We start from the raw sequence: 22,344 nt of genomic DNA on the forward strand, positions 1-22,344 counted from the left end.
ACTATTGCCAATAAACACTTGTGTAACACAAGAGCTAGATGTTGTCCTCTGCCCTAAATAGGGTCTTAAAATAGAGGACATTGTCCTACACAGGATAGGTATTTAAGGTTATTTTCGTCCTAAACAGGGTCAGGGTTTCAAACCCCCAGCAGCACCCCTACACCCAAACATGGGTCAAGTGCCCTCCCCCGGGGAACGGACCCATAATATTATGACTTTTCATACCTTGTTTCATTTCTTCCTTCAAAACGTGTCCCGATTTTATCTACAATTGCAATATTTTAAGTTAAATTGAAGACTAATATTTGTGTCTCCTATTTGAGACTCAAAAACTGTACCCTTTGATGGGGCATATATTAATTAAAAGAGGGTTGTCTACCTAACCTGCAAACAGGCTCTCAGGGAAGAGGAGGGGCAACCCTCCTCTTCCCCAAGGTACTTTAATTTGCAACATAATTGCATCCCACTAGCTAATCATGTTTGATTATGCCACTTCGACCTAAAAACTAAACGCGGAAAGATTTTAGGTTTTTAGTTCGAAAACGGGTAAGGGAAATTGGGTGTTTTGGTAAACAAAAATTACCAGGAAAAATTAAAATGGGGAATCGATGAGGACTGGTTACTAATCTTCCCGTTAGTCTTTTCGGTCATGAAATCCAATATGGCAGCTGCCAGCACGTTCAGATAGCAAAATATTACCATACCTTATCACGTTTAAAAATGGGTAGACACAGCTCAGATTCGGACGATGATAGACGAAAGAAGCACAAATCATCCAGGAAGCGTGACAGAAGGAGTAGAAGCCGAGAACGACGAAAAAGATCGCGTTCTCGTGATCGAAGACGTAGTCGTTCCCGATCACGAAGCAGTAGCTATGAAGATTACAGACGGAGCAGGTGATAGATGGTAGAATGTTTTACTTAACACGTCGTTGTTATTCATTGTCAAACAAGAAAACAACTGTTTTGTTTGTTTACTGTTTCCCCACAAACTACAGATCAAGTAGAAAAGGTGAGCATTATGTTCTGTTCATATGTATTTAAAGCCTTATAATTTGCACTATACTAGGATCAATCAATTCGAAACTTCAACATCCCCTGGGCATTTGAACTTTTGAAAATTAGGTTGTTCAAATTTCCGCCTCCCCCGCCTAAAAAGCACAAATGCCCGAGGTATTCCCCCAGGGGAGGGAATGTTAAAGGTTTGAATTGATCTGCACATATTAAAATTAAGCTTAAATTTTAAAAAAAATGTTGTCACCAACATTTTCTTGCAGAATATTCCACCATTTAATTGTGTCAGGACACTTTTAGAATGAAGAAAATACCACTAAAATAATAATAGGTGCTATTCTCATTGGTAAAGACGTGACAGAATATTGTGCAAAATTATATAGACCTTGCCTAGTAACTTGTATAGTCAGTAAGTGAGACACCTTCAGAAAAAAAAACACCTCGAAGTTAACAACATGGCCAAGTTTAATAGTAGCATCTTTTAAAATAGTTAGGCTACAATTCTGTGTAGTTTGCTTGCAAGGCAAAAAGTTGCCCACGGCAAAATACAAACAAATCAGACAACTTTAAAATTTTGAGTACTTCGTAACTTTATCCTCACTGTTTTAATAATTGAGACTCAAAACAGTGTTATGTTATCCCTTCCAGCAGTGTCAATCGAACTTTATCACGCGGCGGCCATGTTGAGTCTCAGGAGAATAAAAAGCTTTGTTTTTACACAGCAAGCCTCGCACTGAATTCGTGTTTGGCCGAGGCTTGCCATGCGAGAGCAAAGCTTTTTATTCCCCCGAGACTCAACGTGGCCACCGAGTGATAAGGGTCAATGGATTTTCATTCTCTGGTCGATATCAAAATTTAAAATTCCAATCGGAACTGGAAGGTCTCTATTCACCACTAAACTTGTCTAAGTCAGATTGGTTGAAATTGATCATGTGATATGGTATTCTCCTTAAGCAGGGCAACTACATGTAACAACTGATAGTACCTTAACAGAAAAACTATTGTTTAAATAGGGCCCAACTGGCAAAAATATACATATGGATAAACTCTTCCATGAACAACGGCATTTATTTTCTAAACATAAATAAATTTATCTTACATGTTTATGTAGAGCATTTTATTTGTCTTTTTTTCAACCTTCAACTCAAAGTGAACCTTTTTTCCAGATCGCAGATACAGTCGATCAAGCAGCAGTAGAAGTTACAGCAGTGACTCTAATGATGATGAAAGGAGAGGAAGTAGGAAAGATAAAAAGTAAGAAGTATCTTAAAATATAGACTCCTTTGTCCAGTTTTGCAATTTTATGAAACAAGCTGTAATATTTCAGAAAGATTTCCACCAAATGGCAGCCTTGCTTGCATAGGAGACTTTTATTTTGTGATTGTATATTCCTATAGTTAAGTTTAAGAGAAGTGTATTCAATAGAAGGCATCTTATTTAAGAAGGGATTTTCACACATGCAGCTGGGAGCCATGCCAAGTCAAACCATGCAACAGACAAAACTGAACCCCCCACATCATATGACCTGAAAAACCCTGCACTCTAAAACCCAGATTCCCAGGCATGTGTGAGAAATATGTTTTCCGCTTTATTCCTTCCTCAGTCAGTGGAAAACCACACTTATTTGTTATGGATATTTGGTAAATTGAGTGGATTTGATACGATCGTTACCATTGTTATGTGTATCATTTAGAGTTCAAATACTCTGCAACAAATTGGCCCTATAAGAAAAATTGATGATAGTTATAAAAGCTATAAAAAAAGGTTTGTCGGGTGACTGCGGTAAGGCACATCACACTGTAATACTAATATCATTAGGGGGCTACATATTAATATTTTGTGTTGTTTTTGAGTAGTTTTAACATTTCCATTCTGTTTTTGCAGAGTTTCATCATCAAGCAGCCAGGTGAGCGAGTCAAATTTTGTCCTTAGGCACACATAGCATTCTTAAGACTGTACATCTATGGCTTATGCCTGTCATACATGGCATTGTACTTTTTGTATGGAATAATCCCAAGCATGTTTAGGTCTTGGTTTGAAAAGTTAGAATGTCTCTCTCAGAATTTCACCTTAAAAAAAGTACATTTCTGCAACAGCGAGTTTTCCTCACTAATTGTACTCTCCCCGTTGCCTTTTGTCCAAGCTGAAACTTGACACTGTTACTTTTCACCTTCAAGCACATTTTCATCTTTCAAATACTAACAACTTGCTGTAAGTTGAATTTTACAAACTTGAAATTTGCTTTCCTTGTGTTAATTTTTACCTTGCTTCCCCTTTATTACTTTTACTTTCAGTTACTCAATAACAGCAAACCATTTCTTCTTCACGTTGTCAATGTTAAATGTCATGCTAATTCCATCATAATGTACCCCAACAAGATGTCACTGATTGTAACATAAAACAGAATATTCTGTGGTTGAAACTTTGGCAAAGGATCAGAAGCTGTTGTTTGGAACAAAAGTGAAATTTTTTTTTGCTGTTTTCTTTCTCAAAGGTCTCAAAAGAACAGACAAAAAAGAAAATGAAGAAAGCTCTTGCAAAAGCAGGTATAATATGACTTTTTGTGATTTAATTTTTAAAAGGGCTATACCTAACTTTATTTTAAATAAATATTTTTATTTGTTGTTTGTGTTTCAGAGTCCAAAGATGAGGTCCTAAAAAGAGATAAAGCAACAAAGGAATTGAGTGAGTTCTTATCACTTGTCACTTGTAATAATCATAATAACATTTATTATTATTGTCGTACACAAATGTATCATTGTCATCCCTGAGGCACATGCTGCCTCTTCAAGGGTCCTCCAAGTTTTTCCCACAAGTCCTTTTTTTCTGTGATCTAGTTCCTACTGTCAATACTTGCATCCTTCACAGCATAAATACTAGCTTTCTAAAGTATAAACATAAATTATTAAAAACTGAATCATTGTATAATGCAATTCGAGGGATTTGATTGGCTTAGCGGCCATGGTATATGAGCCATTATACCATGGCCGAGAAATGGCGACCATTAAATTGTCTTCTGGTTGTTCTTGCACAGAGAAATCAGTGAGATTTCTTGATTGTTTTTAATAAAACAATTATTCCACTTGCGCTTGTTGGATATGAGATGATTATAGCCAACTCGGCGCTATGCGCCTCGTTGGCTATCTATCATCTCATATCCAACGAGCGCTCATGGAATAATTGTTAATTATTGCATAAAGAAAAGGATCCGCGAATTTGTTCACTGTTTTCTGAACATGAGCAAATCAAGTGTGCACTTATGTCCGGAAATGCACCATGCATTTCTTGACATATCTCCATGACAGTGAAATTTTATGGGAATGTTAATGTTTCAATAATTACCGGTAGGTATTTGTACTGTGGACTCTTTTTGTAAAATAATCATGATGATTGAATCATAGAATTACCTAGTTGCTTAAAATATTTTTTCTTTGATGCTTAGAATTATAGCAACATTAGTTGTAATAATAATTTAATCAACTGGCATTTTCTGAAGCCAAATATTTTCTCTGTATTTTATTTTTATTTTGATTAATTCAACAGGAAAATTAGCCCCTGACAAAGAAGCAATATTGCGCATTGAAAGCAATGAGTTTGTACCTCAGTCATTTAGCTCATCAGCAGGCTCCAAAGGCCATCAGGTATTGATTCCGTGTAGTTTTAAAAAGTTTAACAACATAGTAGTTTGCTAATAGCCTGAGAGTGGGCTTGTCACATGCAATATGTTTCCACCTTGTATTATACATGCTACCTTCTTTTGAGTCACACATTTGAACTTCTGTGTTTGTATTCAAAATTGGCAGCTCTAAAACAACTAAGCAGTTGATGTAGTCATACAGTTTTTGCTGTAGAGACCATTTGAAGGTCTCAGTGCTTAACCAACCTATGTCTCATTTCAGATCACTTTTTGTTGTTTTAGCTCAGATTCACCAGAGTTTTTGCATGTGGCCTTGAATCCCTCCAAGAAATGTTGCTAAGAATAGCTGAGATTAGGGGAAAGTCTTCATAAAGGTCTTTGTTGAAAGCACTATCTCGCCAACTAACATACACTGGACTTTGCTTGCTGGCAAGGGGTTTTGGATGTAACTGTTGGCTGTGCCCCTAAGTCATTCGCACAAAATCTAAACAAGGGAGGCTACCTGCCTGCTGTGTACATTAAGCCTAGCTAAAATTTAAATCTTTTTAAAGCAAACACTTTTGCAGTCATGACACTGAATTTCCCTCTGTTTTTTTTCTGTTTATTGAAGTCACTATGTTAAGTTTGAAACCTCTTAAAAGCTGTCATCTATCACACATGACCATGTACTGTTGCTTGCATTTTGGATAGTCGCTATCAGAGAGAGTCAAGTATATTGATATGAAGCCTGCAAGCCAGATTACTAGAATGGTTATAAAACTGCTAGTCTTCAAGCCACCAGGCAAAGTGGAGTGGCAAGTAAAAATGGATAAAGTGCAGGAAAAGGGCTCTATAAATCCAGCACTCCAGATTAACACTGTTTTGTTGTATTTTCAAATCATTTTTGTGGGACAGATTGCTGATAAAAATATAGATGGTAGCCATGAGGCAGCCATGTTTGGTGCTGGCAACTCAGTTCCAGAGACCACTACTCTTTCTACTGTAACTGAAGTGAAGACAACACCACCAGTTATATCACAGTCAAATGACAAGGAGGGACTGTTTGCTTCATGGGTAAGCGTCTGTTGTAAAATTAGATTGTAATGATAGCAATGAAGATAACATGTTTTTGGTAGAATGTCTGAAACATTTTGAAGTCCAAGTCCATTTAGTGGCCTAAGCCTGGTCCCTCCCCCACTGTTTGTATGTGTTCATAAGAAACATATTTAAATGCATACCCATGAAATGTTGTGGAAACCTACCAAAATTAATGCTGAGGTAACTCTGTGATTGAGTAACACTTCTTGTTGTTTCGTGCTGGGTATCCTGTGATGGACTAACATCCTATCTGGGAGGGAGCAGTAATACTCCTAGTCACTTCTTGCTGGGTATCCTGTGATGGACCTGTGTAGTCACTTTATGCTGGGTATCCTGTGATAGACTAGCGTCCTATTCAAGGAGGAGTACTACTGTCCCTTGTCATTTTATGCTGTGCATCCTCCAATGGAACTGAGTGGCTCAGGTTCTACGTTGTCTGCATAACTGATGTTCATTACATGATTTTTTTTTGTCTGCAGCTTCATGAAGATGAAGAAACTAAGACAGCTCGCTGGATAACCAAGCTAAAAAAGATGCGACAGGAACTCCTCGCAGCAACATGACTGAATTGAACAGCTAGATCTCTTCATGTAAAACAATAATTATTTTAGTATTTATAATAAAGAAACACCTTTAACAATTTTTATGCTTTCTGTCTTCGTCATTTTAAATTATTGATACCAGTCCTTCACTGAAAGAAGATATGTGGTATCCCCAGGATTGCTCCTCAAATCGTCCGAGGGGTACCCCTGAGATCACCCCGCAAATCTTCCGAGGGGTACTCCGGTGGACCTCGCCCACTCTAATGCAATTTCACTTAGAAACGTACTCTTTGCGTTGTCGCCTATCGTTAAAGGTAAATAGGTCAAAAATGCTTATGAAAAAGACTTTCGAAAATAGTATTGCGGAGGAGTGAAAACGTATCGTGTAAACTTAAGTGTGTGAACTGGTGAAAAACCATACTTTCAAAAATGCTGGCGTCATTCATTGGCCTATATTATCGAGGACTGACGAAAACGCATAAAAAAGTATGTTTCTTAAGGTTAAATGTGTGACACGGCGAAAACAATAACAAAACGTTGTGATTTTAGCCACACGAAAAACACTATTAAAATTTTTCAGAAGGGATTACGGTGCCCCGAAAATAATATTGTTAATGGTCTCTCAGCGGACTTGTTCATGGGCTCGCACTAAATAGTTAATTTTTATCGTAATCTAAGCAAAAAATGCGTTACAAAGTCTCGATACCCAAAAAGCACTGAGCTATAATATCCACCCAGAAGGTACGGGATTTTTAAAAGAGATACTTGTTTGACTAAATGCCTAACGGAGAGCAAGAGTCAATGATCGGCACAACGGTAATGCCGTCGAAGTACTCCCGAGTACCTATCAATTTTTTAATTGGATTACACAATTTCGGGGGTTCGGGTGCCTCTACGAAAACTACGCCCGAAAATAGCGCGTTCCCCATCAACTTTTCCCGCCAATATTTCCGCCGAGAATCCTTGCAATGCAGTCAGCCAATCAGAGAGGAGTATTGCGATCTAACGAGCCAATCAGAAGATATGAGTTGTGTGTTAAGTTGGCGCCGTCTCTGACAAAATTCACAGATGAGAGAAGATAAACAAGGGACAGCTTTGTTCGAAAAGAAAGAAAAAAATTTCCTCTGATTGAATTTGCCTTCTTTGCCTGTTTATCTTCCTAAAAACAAACTTATTATTTGCTGCTCAAGTACCACAGGAGAGAGAAAATGCCAAAAGAAGGGAAATAAGGTCAGTGTTTCATTTTCCAGCTCTGTTAAACTTTGTAACTCGGGGCCGGCGGAGTTTGTACAATTCATACACGCGTGCATTCCTACCTTAATTTCACTTGTTCTTGTTTTTATTTGTAAATTCTCACTTAAACTTATCTTTATTTTGACTGAAATTCCATTATGATTGTTTTGCAGCAGAAATTACCCTTGAAAGCAAATGAAGCTATGGAAAAGATTGAGAAAACTTATGTCGGCGAAAGCTCGAGGTCTGGAAACATTCCGTTGTTTTTTCAAGCTGGAACGGGGTAATTATTGTTCAACTTCTTTTATTTCAGAAAAAAAAATAACATGCAAAGTGCAGTTTCTTGTTTTTGACGCTTCGACGTGAAAGTTTTAATTGTGCTCGCAAGACTTTTTGAGGTGTTTTCTTCAAGTTGAAAGACTGTTTTCGCGAACGCGCGAAAAGTTTCTACAATGTCAGTAAAAAGTATTAATGACAAAGAAGCGCAAAATAACGCCTTTTGTTGAACGAAACAATCACCATAAATTGATGGAAAATATCAGCAATTTTATTTTGAAGTTATTCGAACAGAGAAGAAAAAAAAAACGAAACAGGGGAAAGGAAAAAATTATATCTTTTGGCCGGGTGGACGCGAATCGAAATTTCCCCGAAGTTCGTGCAAAACGCGCCGACTTACGCGATAATTTTCGAAAGGACATCTCTTTTTAATACCTGGAATTTTTCTTTCGAAATTGTTAACATTAAGGCTAAAAAGGCAATGGCATCCCGGGATGGCATCATTGCAAAACGTAGCAAAACCGTACTCTTTGCGGAATCTTGTGATGCATTTGAGTTAAGTAGACAAAGTAAAACAGAAGCTTACATTTTATTAATAACTGTTTATTTTTGTTACGTATTTGACATTTTTACGGGGTGAAGAGGTGTTGTAAACTTTAAAAGGCTAAAAAGCTAAAATTACAATTAACACTAAACTTACAATGTTAAAAAGCTAAAAAAAAAGACTGCAACATTTAAAATTCGTGGTGTTCTCGTGTGTCAATTGTAACAGCTTCATTAATCTATCAAGATCAGTCGGACTTAAGCATATCAAATGAAAGGAGAAAACATGTTCAGAGGACTGTTTCAGTTTTGAATCTCCCCTTCTGTTTTTTAAGGTGGGGGTACACCTGAAAGCCGTTTTCACGCCGCTTAAAATCGGTCAAATGGAAATATCTTGTTTGCATTTCAAGCAACACAAAAACCCTCCATTCATATCACAAATCAATGATTTGGGGTGTTTTATGAATTTTTGGGTGATTTTTAGGTATATTTGGAAGGAAATAATTTTTCTTGAAGGATTGGTAAAATTAAAAGAAATAAGAAATGTTGAAGATTTAGTGAAGTTTTAAAATTAGAATTTGTAGTTAATAATTAATAGACGGATACCAAGTTAGTCCACTAGCAACCTGGGGTGCTCTTGCGTGGTTATCGACTGTCTGTTAGTGTTCCAAAAATCATTTTCTTTCTTCTATCCATTCTTAAAACCTCTTCAAATTTCACTCAAATTCAGGTAAAGCCCCACCTTTAACCGGAATTTAATGATTTTGCTTTTTAAGCTTCACATTGTACATTGTAAAATGGTAATTTTCTCCGTACTCTTACAGTTCTTAATTTGTGGTATACTTTGCTCAAATGGTTTTTTTTTTTCATTTTCAGTTTCCTTGCATTTTCGTGGGAACAGTTCTTCATTGTGCCATCTCTGAAACATCTGCCAGTACCAAATACCTCGGCCACAGCATATTTAAAGTCCAATGCTACAGTAACTCCAACATCCAGTTCTCCTCTAAGATCAGACTACAATTGCACCATTCAGCAAATCAGCTCCGCCTTAACAAGCCATGGAAGCCGGTCAGTCAAATCTGGGTGGGAATGGGGGGTAAATAAGAGCTCTGGATGAACCTTACAAAGCACACGATACACAGATGATTGGCTCTTCAGCTTAACTTAATTGTAGTTTGATTAGTTAGTTGGGCCCCAAGGGTTGGGATGGGTCCTCCCCTTAGGCTCCCATGTGGGTTCCTTTGCAGGTTATTCGGCTATCGACTGGAATTCGGATTTTTATTCGGCTTTTTCTTTCGGCTTTTTTTCCTTTCCGTTTTTCAAGATCAAGACTTCTTCTCTGGCTTAACGTCGAACTTTCCTCCGTGGCAGTTCATCATCGACGTTTTTCTCCCGCTTAGTTGCGCATAAGTTTTCTTACTACTACACTTCACTTGACAGTCTGTTAGCACTGGATTAAGTGAAGCTACATTTCGTAAGGTTCAACCAGATATTATATTCAGAGTTAGTTTAGGAACTGGAGCTTAAGTCCTTTCAATGTCTGAAAGGAGACCTGTTTTGGCAACTCCTTACAGGTTTAATGGTCTTTCTGGTTACAGACAGATAGGTAGTTAGTTGATAAGGATTAAGCTAGGCACATAACACTGGGTATAAAGGGACAAACAATGGGCACACTCTAGATTAGAAGAATAGACAACATAGTTAATATAGCCACAAGCTGTTTCAACTGTCATTGATAATATTTATTTAACACAATTTATGTAAAATGTTCATCCAAGAATTACTTGCTGTCATCAAAATATTTATCAGCGATGAACAGCTGCCAGATTTAACACTTATAATAAAATGTTCTTCAAAAATTATCTGAAAGCATGCAGCTATCAGAGATAAAACACTTAATATCAAATTGCCTGTTGTCAATCAAAGATATCACTGAAAAGTGGATAAACATTTTTTTGTCATGAGTTGCCTATTGCCACTGTACTGATCAGAGAGCTGAGCTGCTCATAAAACACGTCTTTGTCAACAAAAATCTCATTAATTAGTGGCTGGATACAACAAAATGTTCATCTCAAGTTGTTAGAACTTTTTGGCTAGTTGAAACAGCTACAGCTATCGTATTATAGTAATGATTATTCCAGCTGGATTCCATGGAGTGAGGAGACATAAACAGAAAAGCAGCGTCCCAGTATCAGGTATGTGGATTGTTATTGTTTTCCGGCTACTAGAAGTTCGGCTCATTCGGCTTTCGACGACCACTACCTTCATCTTCAATCCAAATTTGACAATGCGTACAATCTATATGCTTGGTATCAACAATGAATTGATAGCAAGCTATCCCTGACTGTGTCTGGGAGACCCTGAGTGTTTCAGTTGAGGTGTCAAGTTTTTTTGGACACAGAAACACTCTTGGTTTCACTGGACACTAAATGTTTTGCTTAGGAGCGCACCCCATAGCAGACCTGATGTGGATTAATAATTAATCCACTCTTAATTATTTAGAGTACAAGCTCTGTAACTTATGACTCACTTTTAATAAAACTCTGAAGACTGCAATGCTGTGAGTGTCTTTATTTAAAACTACATAAACCATTGTGTGGTATTGACTAAACAATTAGTTACTAACATATGATTCCATTTCAGAGACTTCCGAACTTGTATAACTGAGATAAGACTTTAAAAACAGAAAATAGCTAATGTATTTTTTACCTGTACAGGAGTACTAACTCAGATACATTAATATTAACATTTGTTTTCAGGAAATCTTAGTTTCAAGGGGAGTCGATCCCTCAATCAAACTGTTGTAACTAAGTTGCAGTTGTGCACAAATAAAAGAAATCTCAAATTACAAACAGCTGTCAATGTCTTCTCTTTTTTCTGCAATGGTTCTAAATTAAGAACATTACCACTAACAATTCTGTTTCAGGAAATCTCGGTTTGATGTCGCTTACATCGCGAGGGAGGGGACCCACTCACCCCTACCTGTGTGACGTCAACGCATCATTTGATCTATTTATTAAAAATGGATTAAATTTGGCGCCATATTGTTTATAACATGTTCTGGACTCAAGTGTGCCGTTTTCAAACGGAAATTTCACCATTTTGAAGCGGCAAATCGAAAGAATAACTTCTAAGAAGCACTCGACATTTAAAACGGTGGAAATTGGTGAGTTCATGGCGAAGGAATCGTGCTTTGTTTGACAGTCCTTGACCACGAAGCGAGACTAAAAAGAGGTCATTGAGAAGCTTACGTTATCGTAATGGAATTCCACACATTTCCGGTGAAAGTCTGAGTCGCGTAACACAAGGAAAACAACGTAACGCGATCGTCGTGACTCAAACTATTCCATTAGCAAGGATAGTTTTATCAATCGGCGAAGCATACAGTTGGAAAAAATGAATCAGCCCCAGCATCACGCGTAATGCCAGTAAAGCAAGCATCTTGTTTTTCTTCCTCGTAGCTACAAATCGGTACATTAATTTATTCATTAAACTCACCCCTCTCCTACTCGGGGTGTATTGTTCTGATTGTCTTCAACAGAAGCAGGCCAATCAAAATCCATTCTTGTCGCTTACATCGCGAGGGAGGGGACCCACTCACCCCTACCTGTGTGACGTCAACGCATCATTTGATCTATTTATTAAAAACAGATTAAATTTGGCGCCATATTGTTAACATGTTCTGGACTCAAGTGTGCCGTTTTCAAACGGAAATTTCACCATTTTGAAGCGACAAATCGAAAGAATAACTTCTAAGAAGCATTCGACATTTAAAACGGTGGAAATTGGTAAATTCCTGGCGAAGGAGTCGTGCTTTGTTTGACAGTCTTAGACCACGACACGAGACTGAAAAGAGGTCATTGAGAAGCTTACGTTATCGCAATGGAATTCCCGCAATTTCCCTTGAAACCCTGAGTAGCGTAACACAAGGGAAACAACGTAACGCGATCGTCGTGACTCAAACTATTCCATCAGCAAGGATAGTTTTATCAATCGGCGAAGCATACAGTTGGAATAAATGAATCAGCCCCAGCATCACGCGTAATGCCAGTATAGCAGGCATCTTGTTTTTTTTTTTTCTTCCTCGTAGCTACAAATCGGTACATTAATTTATTCATTAAACTAACCCTTCTCCTACTCGGGTAGACTTTCTCAAAGTCGCTCGCTTGCTTCTCTTTGAATGGACCTGGCGCGAGCGACTTTTATCACTTGCAGCGCGGGGGTGTATTGTTCTGATTGTCTTCAGCAGAAGCAGGCCAATCAAAATCCATTTTTGTCGCTTACATCGCGAGGGAGGGGACCCACTCACCCCTACCTGTGTGACGTCAACGCATCATTTGATCTATTTATTAAAAGCAGATTAAATTTGGCGCCATATTGTTAACATGTTCTGGACTCAAGTGTGCCGTTTTCAAACGGAAATTTCACCATTTCGAAGCGGCAAATCGAAAGAATAACTTCTAAGAAGCACCGGACATTTAAAACGGTGGAAATTGGTAAATTCCTGGCGAAGGAATCGTGCTTTGTTTGACAGTCTTAGACCACGACGCGAGACTGAAAAGACGTCAGCCCCAGCATCACGCGTAATGCCAGTATAGCAGGCATCTTGTTTGCATGTGAAATCAATAATTGTTCTCGCTACATCCAAACTAGTGGTGAGCTTAGCCCAACAGATTCAGTAAAAATGTGGCATCAATTAACTCAGGTTGCTTCAAATTTGTTGTGAATAGCTACAACTGATTTAAACATGTGGAATATCAATCTATTTAAATATTCTCCTCACTAGATCCAAACGGCGGTGATTAAACTAATAAGTCCAGAAAAAAATCCGAGCGGGGCTTGGGCACCTATACCCTGCGCGCAGAGGGATCATATTTCCTTAGATACGTTTGCGCGCAGTAGGAATAGTAGCATCTAAACTTTAACTTTGGAGTTACACAATAGAATAGTCAATAACGTCAAATAAAAGTGCAGCATAGGCACTTTATTGGTTAGTTTATTTCATTTCAAATGGTCTCAAAGCTGGCTGTCTTGATTAGACCCCCTCCCTGGCCGTACCTCCTGTCGTCAAGAATAGACACCTCTGGACCTGGCAAAATAAAAAAGCAGTTGAAAGTATAAATCTAAAGTTCGTCACTGGCCCACTCCTCCCCCATCCTCCTCCACTAGACCCCGCCTAGCCTGCGTGGCAGGCGCTATAGGAAGGGAGAACGGGAATCGGGCGCGCGCGATGGGAGCGAGGGAGCTTCCTTTGCCCTCTCCTTCGCGCGCGCCCGATTTTCCTTCTCCCTTCCCCTTTATAGCGCCTGCCACGCAGGCTACACCCCGCCGCGCCACGACACCCCCGCAGAAACAAAGTTAGCGGGAAGGCTTTCCGCTTGAACTTTATGGCGTCAAACAGTCATTTGATGAAGTTTTATTGCCTGCTCATTTGGCTGGTTGCAAACGTGAAGCTTTTGTCTTATTTCAGTTTCGAGAATCTGCAGCTTAAGCTTCCGTTGTCTTCAGCTAAGCCTACTTGGCAGGCTCGTGAAAAATATAAAGGGCATGGAAAAAAGCGCGGAGCGCGAGGGAGGGAGACACGCGAGGGTGAAAGCCCATCCTTTGAGAGGGTGTGTTTCTAAAACGAAGACCGAAGACCCTCTGATCTAAAACCAGGAGTGTCTTCAACAGAAAATGAATGACACTTGGCTACATCGCGCTTTATACTGACCTCTAACAGTTCTAACAGTTTACTATTAATAACAAACACGTTTTATGAAAACTATTGAGGAATTTTGTTGATTGCCGCCTTTTTTCGACTCTGCACTCAACGGGCGCAGAACATTGCGTTTTGACGAGTCGACCTTCGATTAGTGAGTCTTCTACTTTCGTTTTAGGGTCTTCGTTTCAGAAACACCCTGCAATTTACAAGGAGAGTGCTCCTACCGTTTCTGTAATCAGAGATTCACTCAACCTTTTAAAAAACACGTACGCGCAAGAAATCACCCCCTGCGATGACAGGCGACGCGAAGGGCGATAAATTTTTTTCTTATCCAGCCTGGCATAACTAGCCAGCAAGAAACAGTCAGTTCCCAAAACATAGCAATTTGAAGGAATTATTATTTAAAAAAAGGTTTTGCACTCGTGCCTGTTGGACACGGGATCACTATAGCCAACGACGCGAGCGTGTGGTTACAAGGCTTCCATTAGCTAGCGCGGCGCGGCGCGGCATGGCGCTACGTACTCACATGGCTATCCGCGATCATCTCCCATTCAACGCGCGCAAATCTTTGAGTAAACTATGATCAGATTGTAATCATATGTGGATTTACACAAACTTGAGGCTTTGGTTACCGTTTCCATCGGAAACGGATGCGAGTGGACGGAATATTTTTTCCCACGTCGCTGACACAAAGCAAAAGATGGTCATCTTTATTTACCCAAAAACTCTTTTCATTTTGCATGCGCATTTTGGCAGCGCATGCAGTATGTTTCTTTTATCGGGTGTGAGCAAATGCCGTTGTCAGTGATTGATTTTAGTTCCTAATCCATATTCATAACTAACTTCACACGTAGTTCTCGGACTTGTAAGAAAACCGTTGGGAAGAGTGGTGGTTTGACGGTCCTCTTCAACGAAGAAAAATGATGAAATGCAAAGGCTTAAAGCATAGAAAGAAGTACACGCTAACGGTGAGTCTTATTTTTGAAATATTGCTTAAAGTTTGTGTGGACGCCACAAGCAAACCAGGGATATATTCAGTTGCTGACTTAACACGTGAGTTGGCTTGCTACTCGTTGAAAACATCGATTGAAACTCTTCGACTGTATTCAAATGGAGCAAAACTTGGTCTCGTTCTCAGTAGTACTGTTAAACTGTTTCGTTATGTACACATTTTTATCGTCCTTTACTGAATTTATGCGTCAGTTAAAATTGACATTTTTACCATTAGAAGCATGGCGTCAATATTACGTTATTCTGCAGAATTTTGACTGATATGATAATTTGTATTTTCAGACCCCTTAATTCAGAATATTGCAAGTGAAAATGTGAAGGCAGAAACCGAGAGAACAAGCTGGAATTACTGCAAAGGTAAGACTTGAATTTTTTCATCATGCAATAAATTCGCGGCGATTTAAACTTCAGACCAGGTATTAACATATACATTCTCCATCGTCGTTCTCCATATCTTTTTCTGTCAGTAGTTGGGAGAATTCAATCCTCAAACAAGTTTGTTTGAACATCAAGACATGTTTTCTTTGGTGATTATTCGATTTATTCTCGTGACCTGCATATTGGTTTAAGTGGTCACATCATAAGCAGAAATCAGATGCTGATAACTATTTTGGGGCTCGTCAGTGGTTTTTCATTTTGTAGTGTTTGTGTTCTCGCGATTTTACGCTGCATTTCCGGTGATCGTAATTTCAACTTCACCGTTTAACCCTTGGTTAAGATTGTTATTTTAGCCCGTTTATTTTTTTCCAATAGGTTGATTGCATTGCCGCCATGTTGGTGCCAAAACAAAAGAAATTTTTCTCACATAGTTTGCATAAAAATGGAAGTTAACTCCCAGAGTAGAAAAATCTTATTGTTCCATACCACCAACATCCATGGATGGCCGCGATGGCGTAACGTGTAATCAACCTATAATGTAGCATTTGTTGCAAATCACTGACTTGATTATTTTTATTTATTCCAGGACAGTCACTGGGAAAACGAAAGGACGGAATGCAAGAGAAGCCGAAATCCGGAAAAGAGAACGGAAATGCTTCAAAGGTAAGAACTTAAGAATGATATATCGGATAATGAATTTCTTCAAAAAATGTGGCTGACTGAATATCTTAATATTATTTCCACGAAAAACAACTTGGTACACTCGACTATAGATTAATTGTTTACATCAAGCAGCGAAACAACGGATACCGGAGATAGGTGGAATTCAAATGATCCGAATCATGCCAGCCACTATATTTTCAGTCCCACAGTTTTTAAATTAAATTCAATCATTTTAAGTCCTTATCCAAGACTTTAATTGAAGCTATTTCGTATTTAAAGGTTTTACTTAACAATTTCGCGCCAGTTTCCCTCTCGGCTACTGTTTTCTTTTATTTTAAACTTCAAGCAAAATAATGAAAAGCGTCGAAACCAGAATCTACTGTCTGTGTCAAATTGATCATATCGTTAATCTAACCTTGGCCGCAAATGGGGCAAAGTTTGTGTTGATCTTGTCTTTGGAGTCTATAGCCTAATTTTCTATTTAGACAAAACATTGTAACAAACCAGTACGTTGTTGTTTAAAATTTCACGGTCTTATAAACAAGAAGAGATCACATTTGACTTTACAAATCCCAAATTATTGTCTCTTGGCAACGACTGACAAAATCACGTGGATTTTTCCACCTATCATATTAGTGCAAAAAAAAAAACAACAACAACAACAAAAACAAAAAACAAGCTTATTGTTTGCCAAGCTTACGAATAGTTGGTGGGCCATTTGGACGAGAATTATACAAAATCCTTTAACAAATTTAAGTTTTGAACCTAAGAATGTAGCTGTTGTCTGTGACTCAAAATATAGTAATCATTCAATGACTTAAGAAGGGTGGCAAGAGTTTTTCTGACCCGAGAGTGTATCCTTTTTAAATCAAAATTTCGAGTAGAAGGCAAGCTTCTATTTCCTTCATATACTACGACACAGTGACTAAAACTGTACCCTGGTTGAGCCTTTTTATCTAACACCAGAAATTCCTCTCAAGCCTTATTGCTCTCGAAAGTCAAAAAGAATTTTTGTTCTAACGGCTTTCCGGTTTTTAAGAAAAATCTGTAAGAACATTTTTTTAAATATTTCGATTTGTGCAAATTACAAGCTGTTTGACACAATTTTATATTGTACTTACTCAGAATACGAATACCTAGAATATGAGGAATAGGTCTTTAGGGCTAAAACAAAACTTAGAAAATGATTCGATCATTCGACTCTACCACTGAGTGATAGTCTTCCAGAACTCGATACAATTTTTTGATTCGCTTTGATTGCGCTATACTGTGAAATCTTTGTAGTTGAGTGCCAAGACATATTTGGATGAAAGGATTAATTTTTTTCGGGAAAGCCGAGGAGATTGTTATCGTGACGAAAGAATCACATTCAAAACCATTGATTGAAAGGAACCTTCAGTAGGCTTGTAGCAGTTGAGAAGTCTTAGAGCTCGATTTTTTATAATAATTTGGACTAAGAAAAGGCTTTCATTTTGTTACTCTGCAATCTTGACCCATGCACATAGCTTTTATTTGTTTTCCAAGCAAAATAATTTACCATGGAAGAGGAATCACGTGACCCTCAATTTCAAGGAAATCTATTTTGTCGTTACAACTCGGATAAAAGTAACCACAATGCTTCAAATTATATTCATTGGCAATACTACATATTTGAAAACGTTTTGAAAGCGTCTCCAAGTAAATCTAGATTACTTTGTCACAAGTTTGTTTTGACTGTTTTTGTCACTGATTATAACAAAAACTACGTTTAAGAATCGAGATTTTGACGTTCTGTTATTTGAAGGGTTTTCTCAAACACAGCTACCAAGATAAATATCGATGAAGTAAAAATGACGAGAAACTAAAAATTAATGAAGTGCAAAAAAAAAAGGATTGCATAGTCGAACTGACAGCAAAAAAATTTCAAAATACGTGAAAGGAAATCCTCCCAAAGCGTTTAACATTGGATTTGTGGAGGTAATCGGCTTTGGAACAACTTCATCTTGATTCTTCTTTTGAAACCAATTATTAAAGAGAATTGATCGCAATTAAACAAGACTCGTTTAAATCGGATGAAATATAATGAAAACTGAACCAAAAAAATAGAAAAAAAGCAAACCTTTAAAAATATTGCAGAATAAATTTTCAAAGTTTCATTTAGGGAGCACCAAGATTGACTGATAAAAATAACTTCCTGGGCTTCTAGGTTTGTGACAGTTTAATTTACTCTTAGCCTTTGGGCAAAAAAATGTCTTTGATAAATAAATTGTACAGAAAGACGTGAATTTTGACTCAGAAATTTGCTGAAAGGAAAAAAAAAGGAAAACTTCCAGCTGCCTCGGGGCTTGAACCAAGCCCCTCCAAAGCTACTTAAATTGACGACGGCAGAGATAAGGCCGTCGTTCTTCTATTCAAGGCGTGAGCTTTCACCACAAGACCACCTCGGAGTTGCTTGGAAAAGAGTGGTGAAAATTGACTAGAAATAGGTTGTGAGCCTCATGTTTTATTTAGTAGTTCGTGTCGCCTTTGCTTTCGTAACCAATGACAACATAGGTCTTGCGTGCGTGCAAATTATGTAAAATTTACAAGTGGAAAAACAAAACTCGCGCAAAAAAATTCATCGACGGATAATTTTACAAACAAACGTTCAACGAAATATTCGGGTTCATTTCATTTCACACTGAAGAATACTTAGTGTCTCAAACTAAATGTAGTAGTTTTAAATAAAAGCGGAAAATCAATGAGCTTCTCTACGCAAATAGCCTTGTCCAGTTGTTCTCATTCATCACAAACAAATTTAAAAAATATCCGTAAATTTATAGCAGTATAGAAACCGTACTTCTTCTCAAAGGCGACTAAATTTATTTGACACTATGAAATGGCTTAAATGTTTTTGATTGAAGAAATTGCAAGGAATTACGCAATTCATTTTACGATTCAAGAAAAGTTACCAAGGTTCCCTTATTACATGCTTTTCCGCCAAAGTCAATAAGATATGCTGTTGTGGCGTTACATGAAATTAATGTCAAGTTCCTTTTTCTTTTAGCTGTCAATCTCAAGTTAGACTGAAACACAAGAGTGAAGAACAAATCGCCTCCGCAAGCCGGAAAGTATATACAAGCAAGCAGGACAAGAGAAAGACTGAACAATGATGAAATTTTTTGGGCACATTTTAAGGTAGAAAATGTACTGTTTTAGCGAGCTCTTGTACTAAAAAGAACGTTCCATTATAAGAGTTGCTTGAATTACCTCAGAACATTAGGTTTCATGACAATTGGAAGTGAACAAGTCTTTCAATTCTAGAATTGACAAAAAAACAAGGGTCGAAATTCTAACAAACATTCAAACAAAATATAACATTTTCGGCATGTGTCTACCAAAAGTTATCTTAAACATACTTTTGCTAACCTTGAAACATTAGATTTCTGATGACAATTGGAACTGAACAAGTCTCTATCTTAAACATAATTTTGCTGACTTAGATCGTAAAAATGTTAGATCTCATGACAACTGGAACTGAACAAGCCTTTGAATTCTAAAATGTGATATGCCTTTTATAGTGGAACTTCTTGCTTTAAGTGATCGCTACTTGAAACATTCACGGTTATCTTATGAGTGCACGATGCAAAATTTCACGGCACAGGCCCCGGTTGTTCAAAGAGCGGGTATCTTTATTCACTGCATAAATCCTATCCAGCTGATAAAATGTATTCCAGCCAAAACGTTTTATCGGTTGGATAGCGACGGATCCACTGGATAAAGTTATCCGCTCTTTGAACAACTGGGACCCGCCTGATTTATCTTTCGGTGAATTTGAGTTCAAAGAATTGTCTTTTCATGTGACCAAAATTTCAAATCTTAAAATTCCAATGAATGCTTGAATGAAATTACACTCATGTTTTTGTCAGCTAATCCAGACATGTAACGTATATACAGAAGAAAATTGAGTCTTGTATCATGCACTCATATTTTTCAATTTCGCTACAGTTTTGGTTGCTCAGACGTTTTCTAGTCAGACATGTTAGTAATCTTTCCGTCGCTTCGAAACTGGCTGAAACATTTCGTGAAAAACAGTGTTTGTATTTGGTAGTCGGCAATTGGCAAATTCAGAAAATTCTTGTGAACTCTCGATTTCGTTACAACAAATACTGTATTTCACGTCATGTTTTCAATCTACTTCGAAACGGCTGAAAAATTGCAAACTTGTCTAAACTGCGCAATTTGACATTAAGAAAATTCAAATACTTTTTGTGAACCAAAAGTTAGCATTTACGCTTGTTTTTCGCTAATATTTCAAAGCAAAAAAGACTTAGTTTTTGACTTCAGTAATTTGTTTCACACAATATTTTTGTCAACCAAAGCAGTTTATTTAGTTTCATCATCTGGCTTATATTTTTTACTCCTTTGTATATTAAAAGAATTAAGTAGCAATCACTTAAGTAGTAAATTAGTTACAACAACTTGTAATTAATATCAATTAGTCAATAAACAATTTAAAACTTGACTATTTTGTTGTTCAACTTTATTTGTCTTGCATTCATTAATAACAATAAATGAAAAAAAAAAAAAACACTCGCGCTTGTAAAAGGGGCCTGGTAACTAGTCATTTTGTAGGCTATCTCTTTTACTTTTTTTTGCCTTGGAGAGGTTGCCGAGAAGAAAAAAAGTCCTGCGCTTTTAACACGGGGTCTAGCACAAAATCAAAATATAACTTAGCTTTTGAAGGGCTAAATCCGTGTAAAACCTGCACAGAATTTTCCCGCCAAAAGACTTAATTTTTTTCTTTTGACTCCATACTAGAACACCCCCATCAAAAGCACAGCGCTTTTTTTTCTTAGGAAAGGCAAAAATGTGTAAAAGAAATAGCCTACAAAATGACTAGTTATCAAAGCCCCCTTTAAAAGCGCATTTTTACTTGAACCCATATTAAAGGGGAAAAATTTTCCCGCCAAAAGACTTAAAATATTTTTGACTCGTGAATTATAAAACGGAACTTTTTTTTCCCGCCAAAAGAGTAATAATTTTTTTGACTCGTGAATTATAAAAGCAAAAACTTTTTTCGCCAAAATACTTAGTATATTTTTGACTCGTCTTTTTGCTGCTTCTAGCCCAAAACAATTTAAAATGGTTAAATTACAAGCTTCTCTTTTTACGATTTTGATTCCAAAAAGTATTGAATATCTTAAACAGAAAACTCTTAGAAACGCGCTTTCTTGGAGCTAAGATAAAAATATTGAAGGTGGCTGGTACCGGTTTCCAACACTTTCCAGTACTTATACTTTGACGGATCAATACAACCACTCTTTATCAATTGGTAGAATAATAATGGTATCAAACAAATGCCAAATCATTGTTAAATAAGTCATAGTAGTTTTCTTTACATAATAAGATACCATAGCAACAGTTTTTAAGTGGCTATAGCTCAAAAACGAGCACAATGACCCCCATTTCTTATTATGGAACTATGATCAGCATATTCAGATACAATGTTTTGAAAAGTTTAAAAAATAATTTAAAGAAAGAGTATAGTGCCACATGAAATTTTTGAAATTTAAGGTGGCTCTTAACTCCCTCCTACATTTGTTTTAAAATCTTGCAACATGCTGATCATAGTTCCATAACAAAAAAATGGGGGTAATCGTGATCGCTTCTTTGTTATATCCACTTACACTAAAATAAAGGATATACTGTTGCTATGCTATCCTATTATGTTGAGAAAATGACAATAACTTATTCACCAATGACGAGGCATTTGTTTGATACCATTATCATTGTAACAACTGATAAAAAGTTAGAGTATTAATTTATTAAAGTATAAGTGCTGGAAAGTGCTGCAAGCCAGTGCCAGCCACCTTCAGAGCCCAGTCAACGAAGCATGATTAAGTTTATCCAGGACTTAAAGCCAAGTTAAAATTCAGTGTCAAAATTAAATCTATAAAATAAATGTAAAACTTTTTTAACTTTGATTTGTCACCAAAAAAAAACTCAACAGTGAAAAGTTTTGAAACATCGGAAAGAAACAAAACCTTGCTAATTTGTTTAAATTGAATCCTGGATAAATGCTAATCTGCTTTTAATTAACCGGCCCCATGCTTATACAATTATTCGGGATCTTAAGTGATCACAACGGCAATGGCAAAGAAAACATCAATGAACAATGTAAATTTATGTTACTTATTCACAATAATTTTAACTCTTTCAAGGAACTGAATTAGTAAGAACAGTGTCCAAGAGAAAGGAAAAGAACAGAAAATTCAACGTCATGTGCTCACATTTTACACAGAATCT

At 37.3% G+C, this 22,344-nt stretch overlaps 2 protein-coding genes and 1 long non-coding RNA gene across 4 annotated transcripts; all 3 read left to right on the forward strand.

Annotated features, from left to right (window-relative positions):
- Window positions 1–629: 629 nt before the first annotated feature.
- On the forward strand, window positions 630–6,367 carry LOC146449440 (uncharacterized). Its single transcript, XM_085101271.1, has 9 exons — window positions 630–896; window positions 998–1,011; window positions 2,180–2,267; window positions 2,898–2,919; window positions 3,508–3,559; window positions 3,651–3,698; window positions 4,557–4,654; window positions 5,545–5,703; window positions 6,207–6,367. The coding sequence occupies exons 1-9, from the start codon at window positions 721–723 to the stop codon at window positions 6,288–6,290; spliced, it is 741 nt and encodes a 246-aa protein (XP_084957397.1). The 5' UTR covers window positions 630–720; the 3' UTR covers window positions 6,291–6,367.
- Window positions 6,368–7,128: 761 nt separating this feature from the next.
- LOC146449441 (uncharacterized) lies at window positions 7,129–11,254 on the forward strand. Of its 2 annotated transcripts, XR_014860647.1 has the most exons (3): window positions 7,129–7,499; window positions 7,679–7,785; window positions 9,198–11,254. XR_014860647.1 is itself a non-coding variant. In XM_085101629.1 (2 exons), exons 1-2 carry the CDS (start codon window positions 7,661–7,663, stop codon window positions 9,436–9,438), a joined length of 366 nt encoding a protein of 121 aa, XP_084957755.1. In that variant the 5' UTR covers window positions 7,129–7,660; the 3' UTR covers window positions 9,439–11,254. The 2 variants fall into 2 exon arrangements, 1 of the variants encoding a protein (XP_084957755.1); XM_085101629.1 differs by having other exon boundaries at window positions 7,129–7,785.
- Window positions 11,255–14,713: 3,459 nt separating this feature from the next.
- LOC146449442 (uncharacterized) lies at window positions 14,714–19,505 on the forward strand. The gene is made up of 4 exons (XR_014860704.1): window positions 14,714–14,993; window positions 15,319–15,393; window positions 16,001–16,077; window positions 19,103–19,505. It is a non-coding gene; the product is annotated as an uncharacterized LOC146449442 (long non-coding RNA).
- The last annotated feature ends 2,839 nt before the right edge of the window (window positions 19,506–22,344 follow it).

Source organism: Pavona decussata, unplaced genomic scaffold (genome assembly GCF_977016875.1).
Source record: "Pavona decussata unplaced genomic scaffold, jaPavDecu1.1 SCAFFOLD_602, whole genome shotgun sequence".
Lineage (NCBI taxonomy): Eukaryota > Metazoa > Cnidaria > Anthozoa > Scleractinia > Agariciidae > Pavona > Pavona decussata.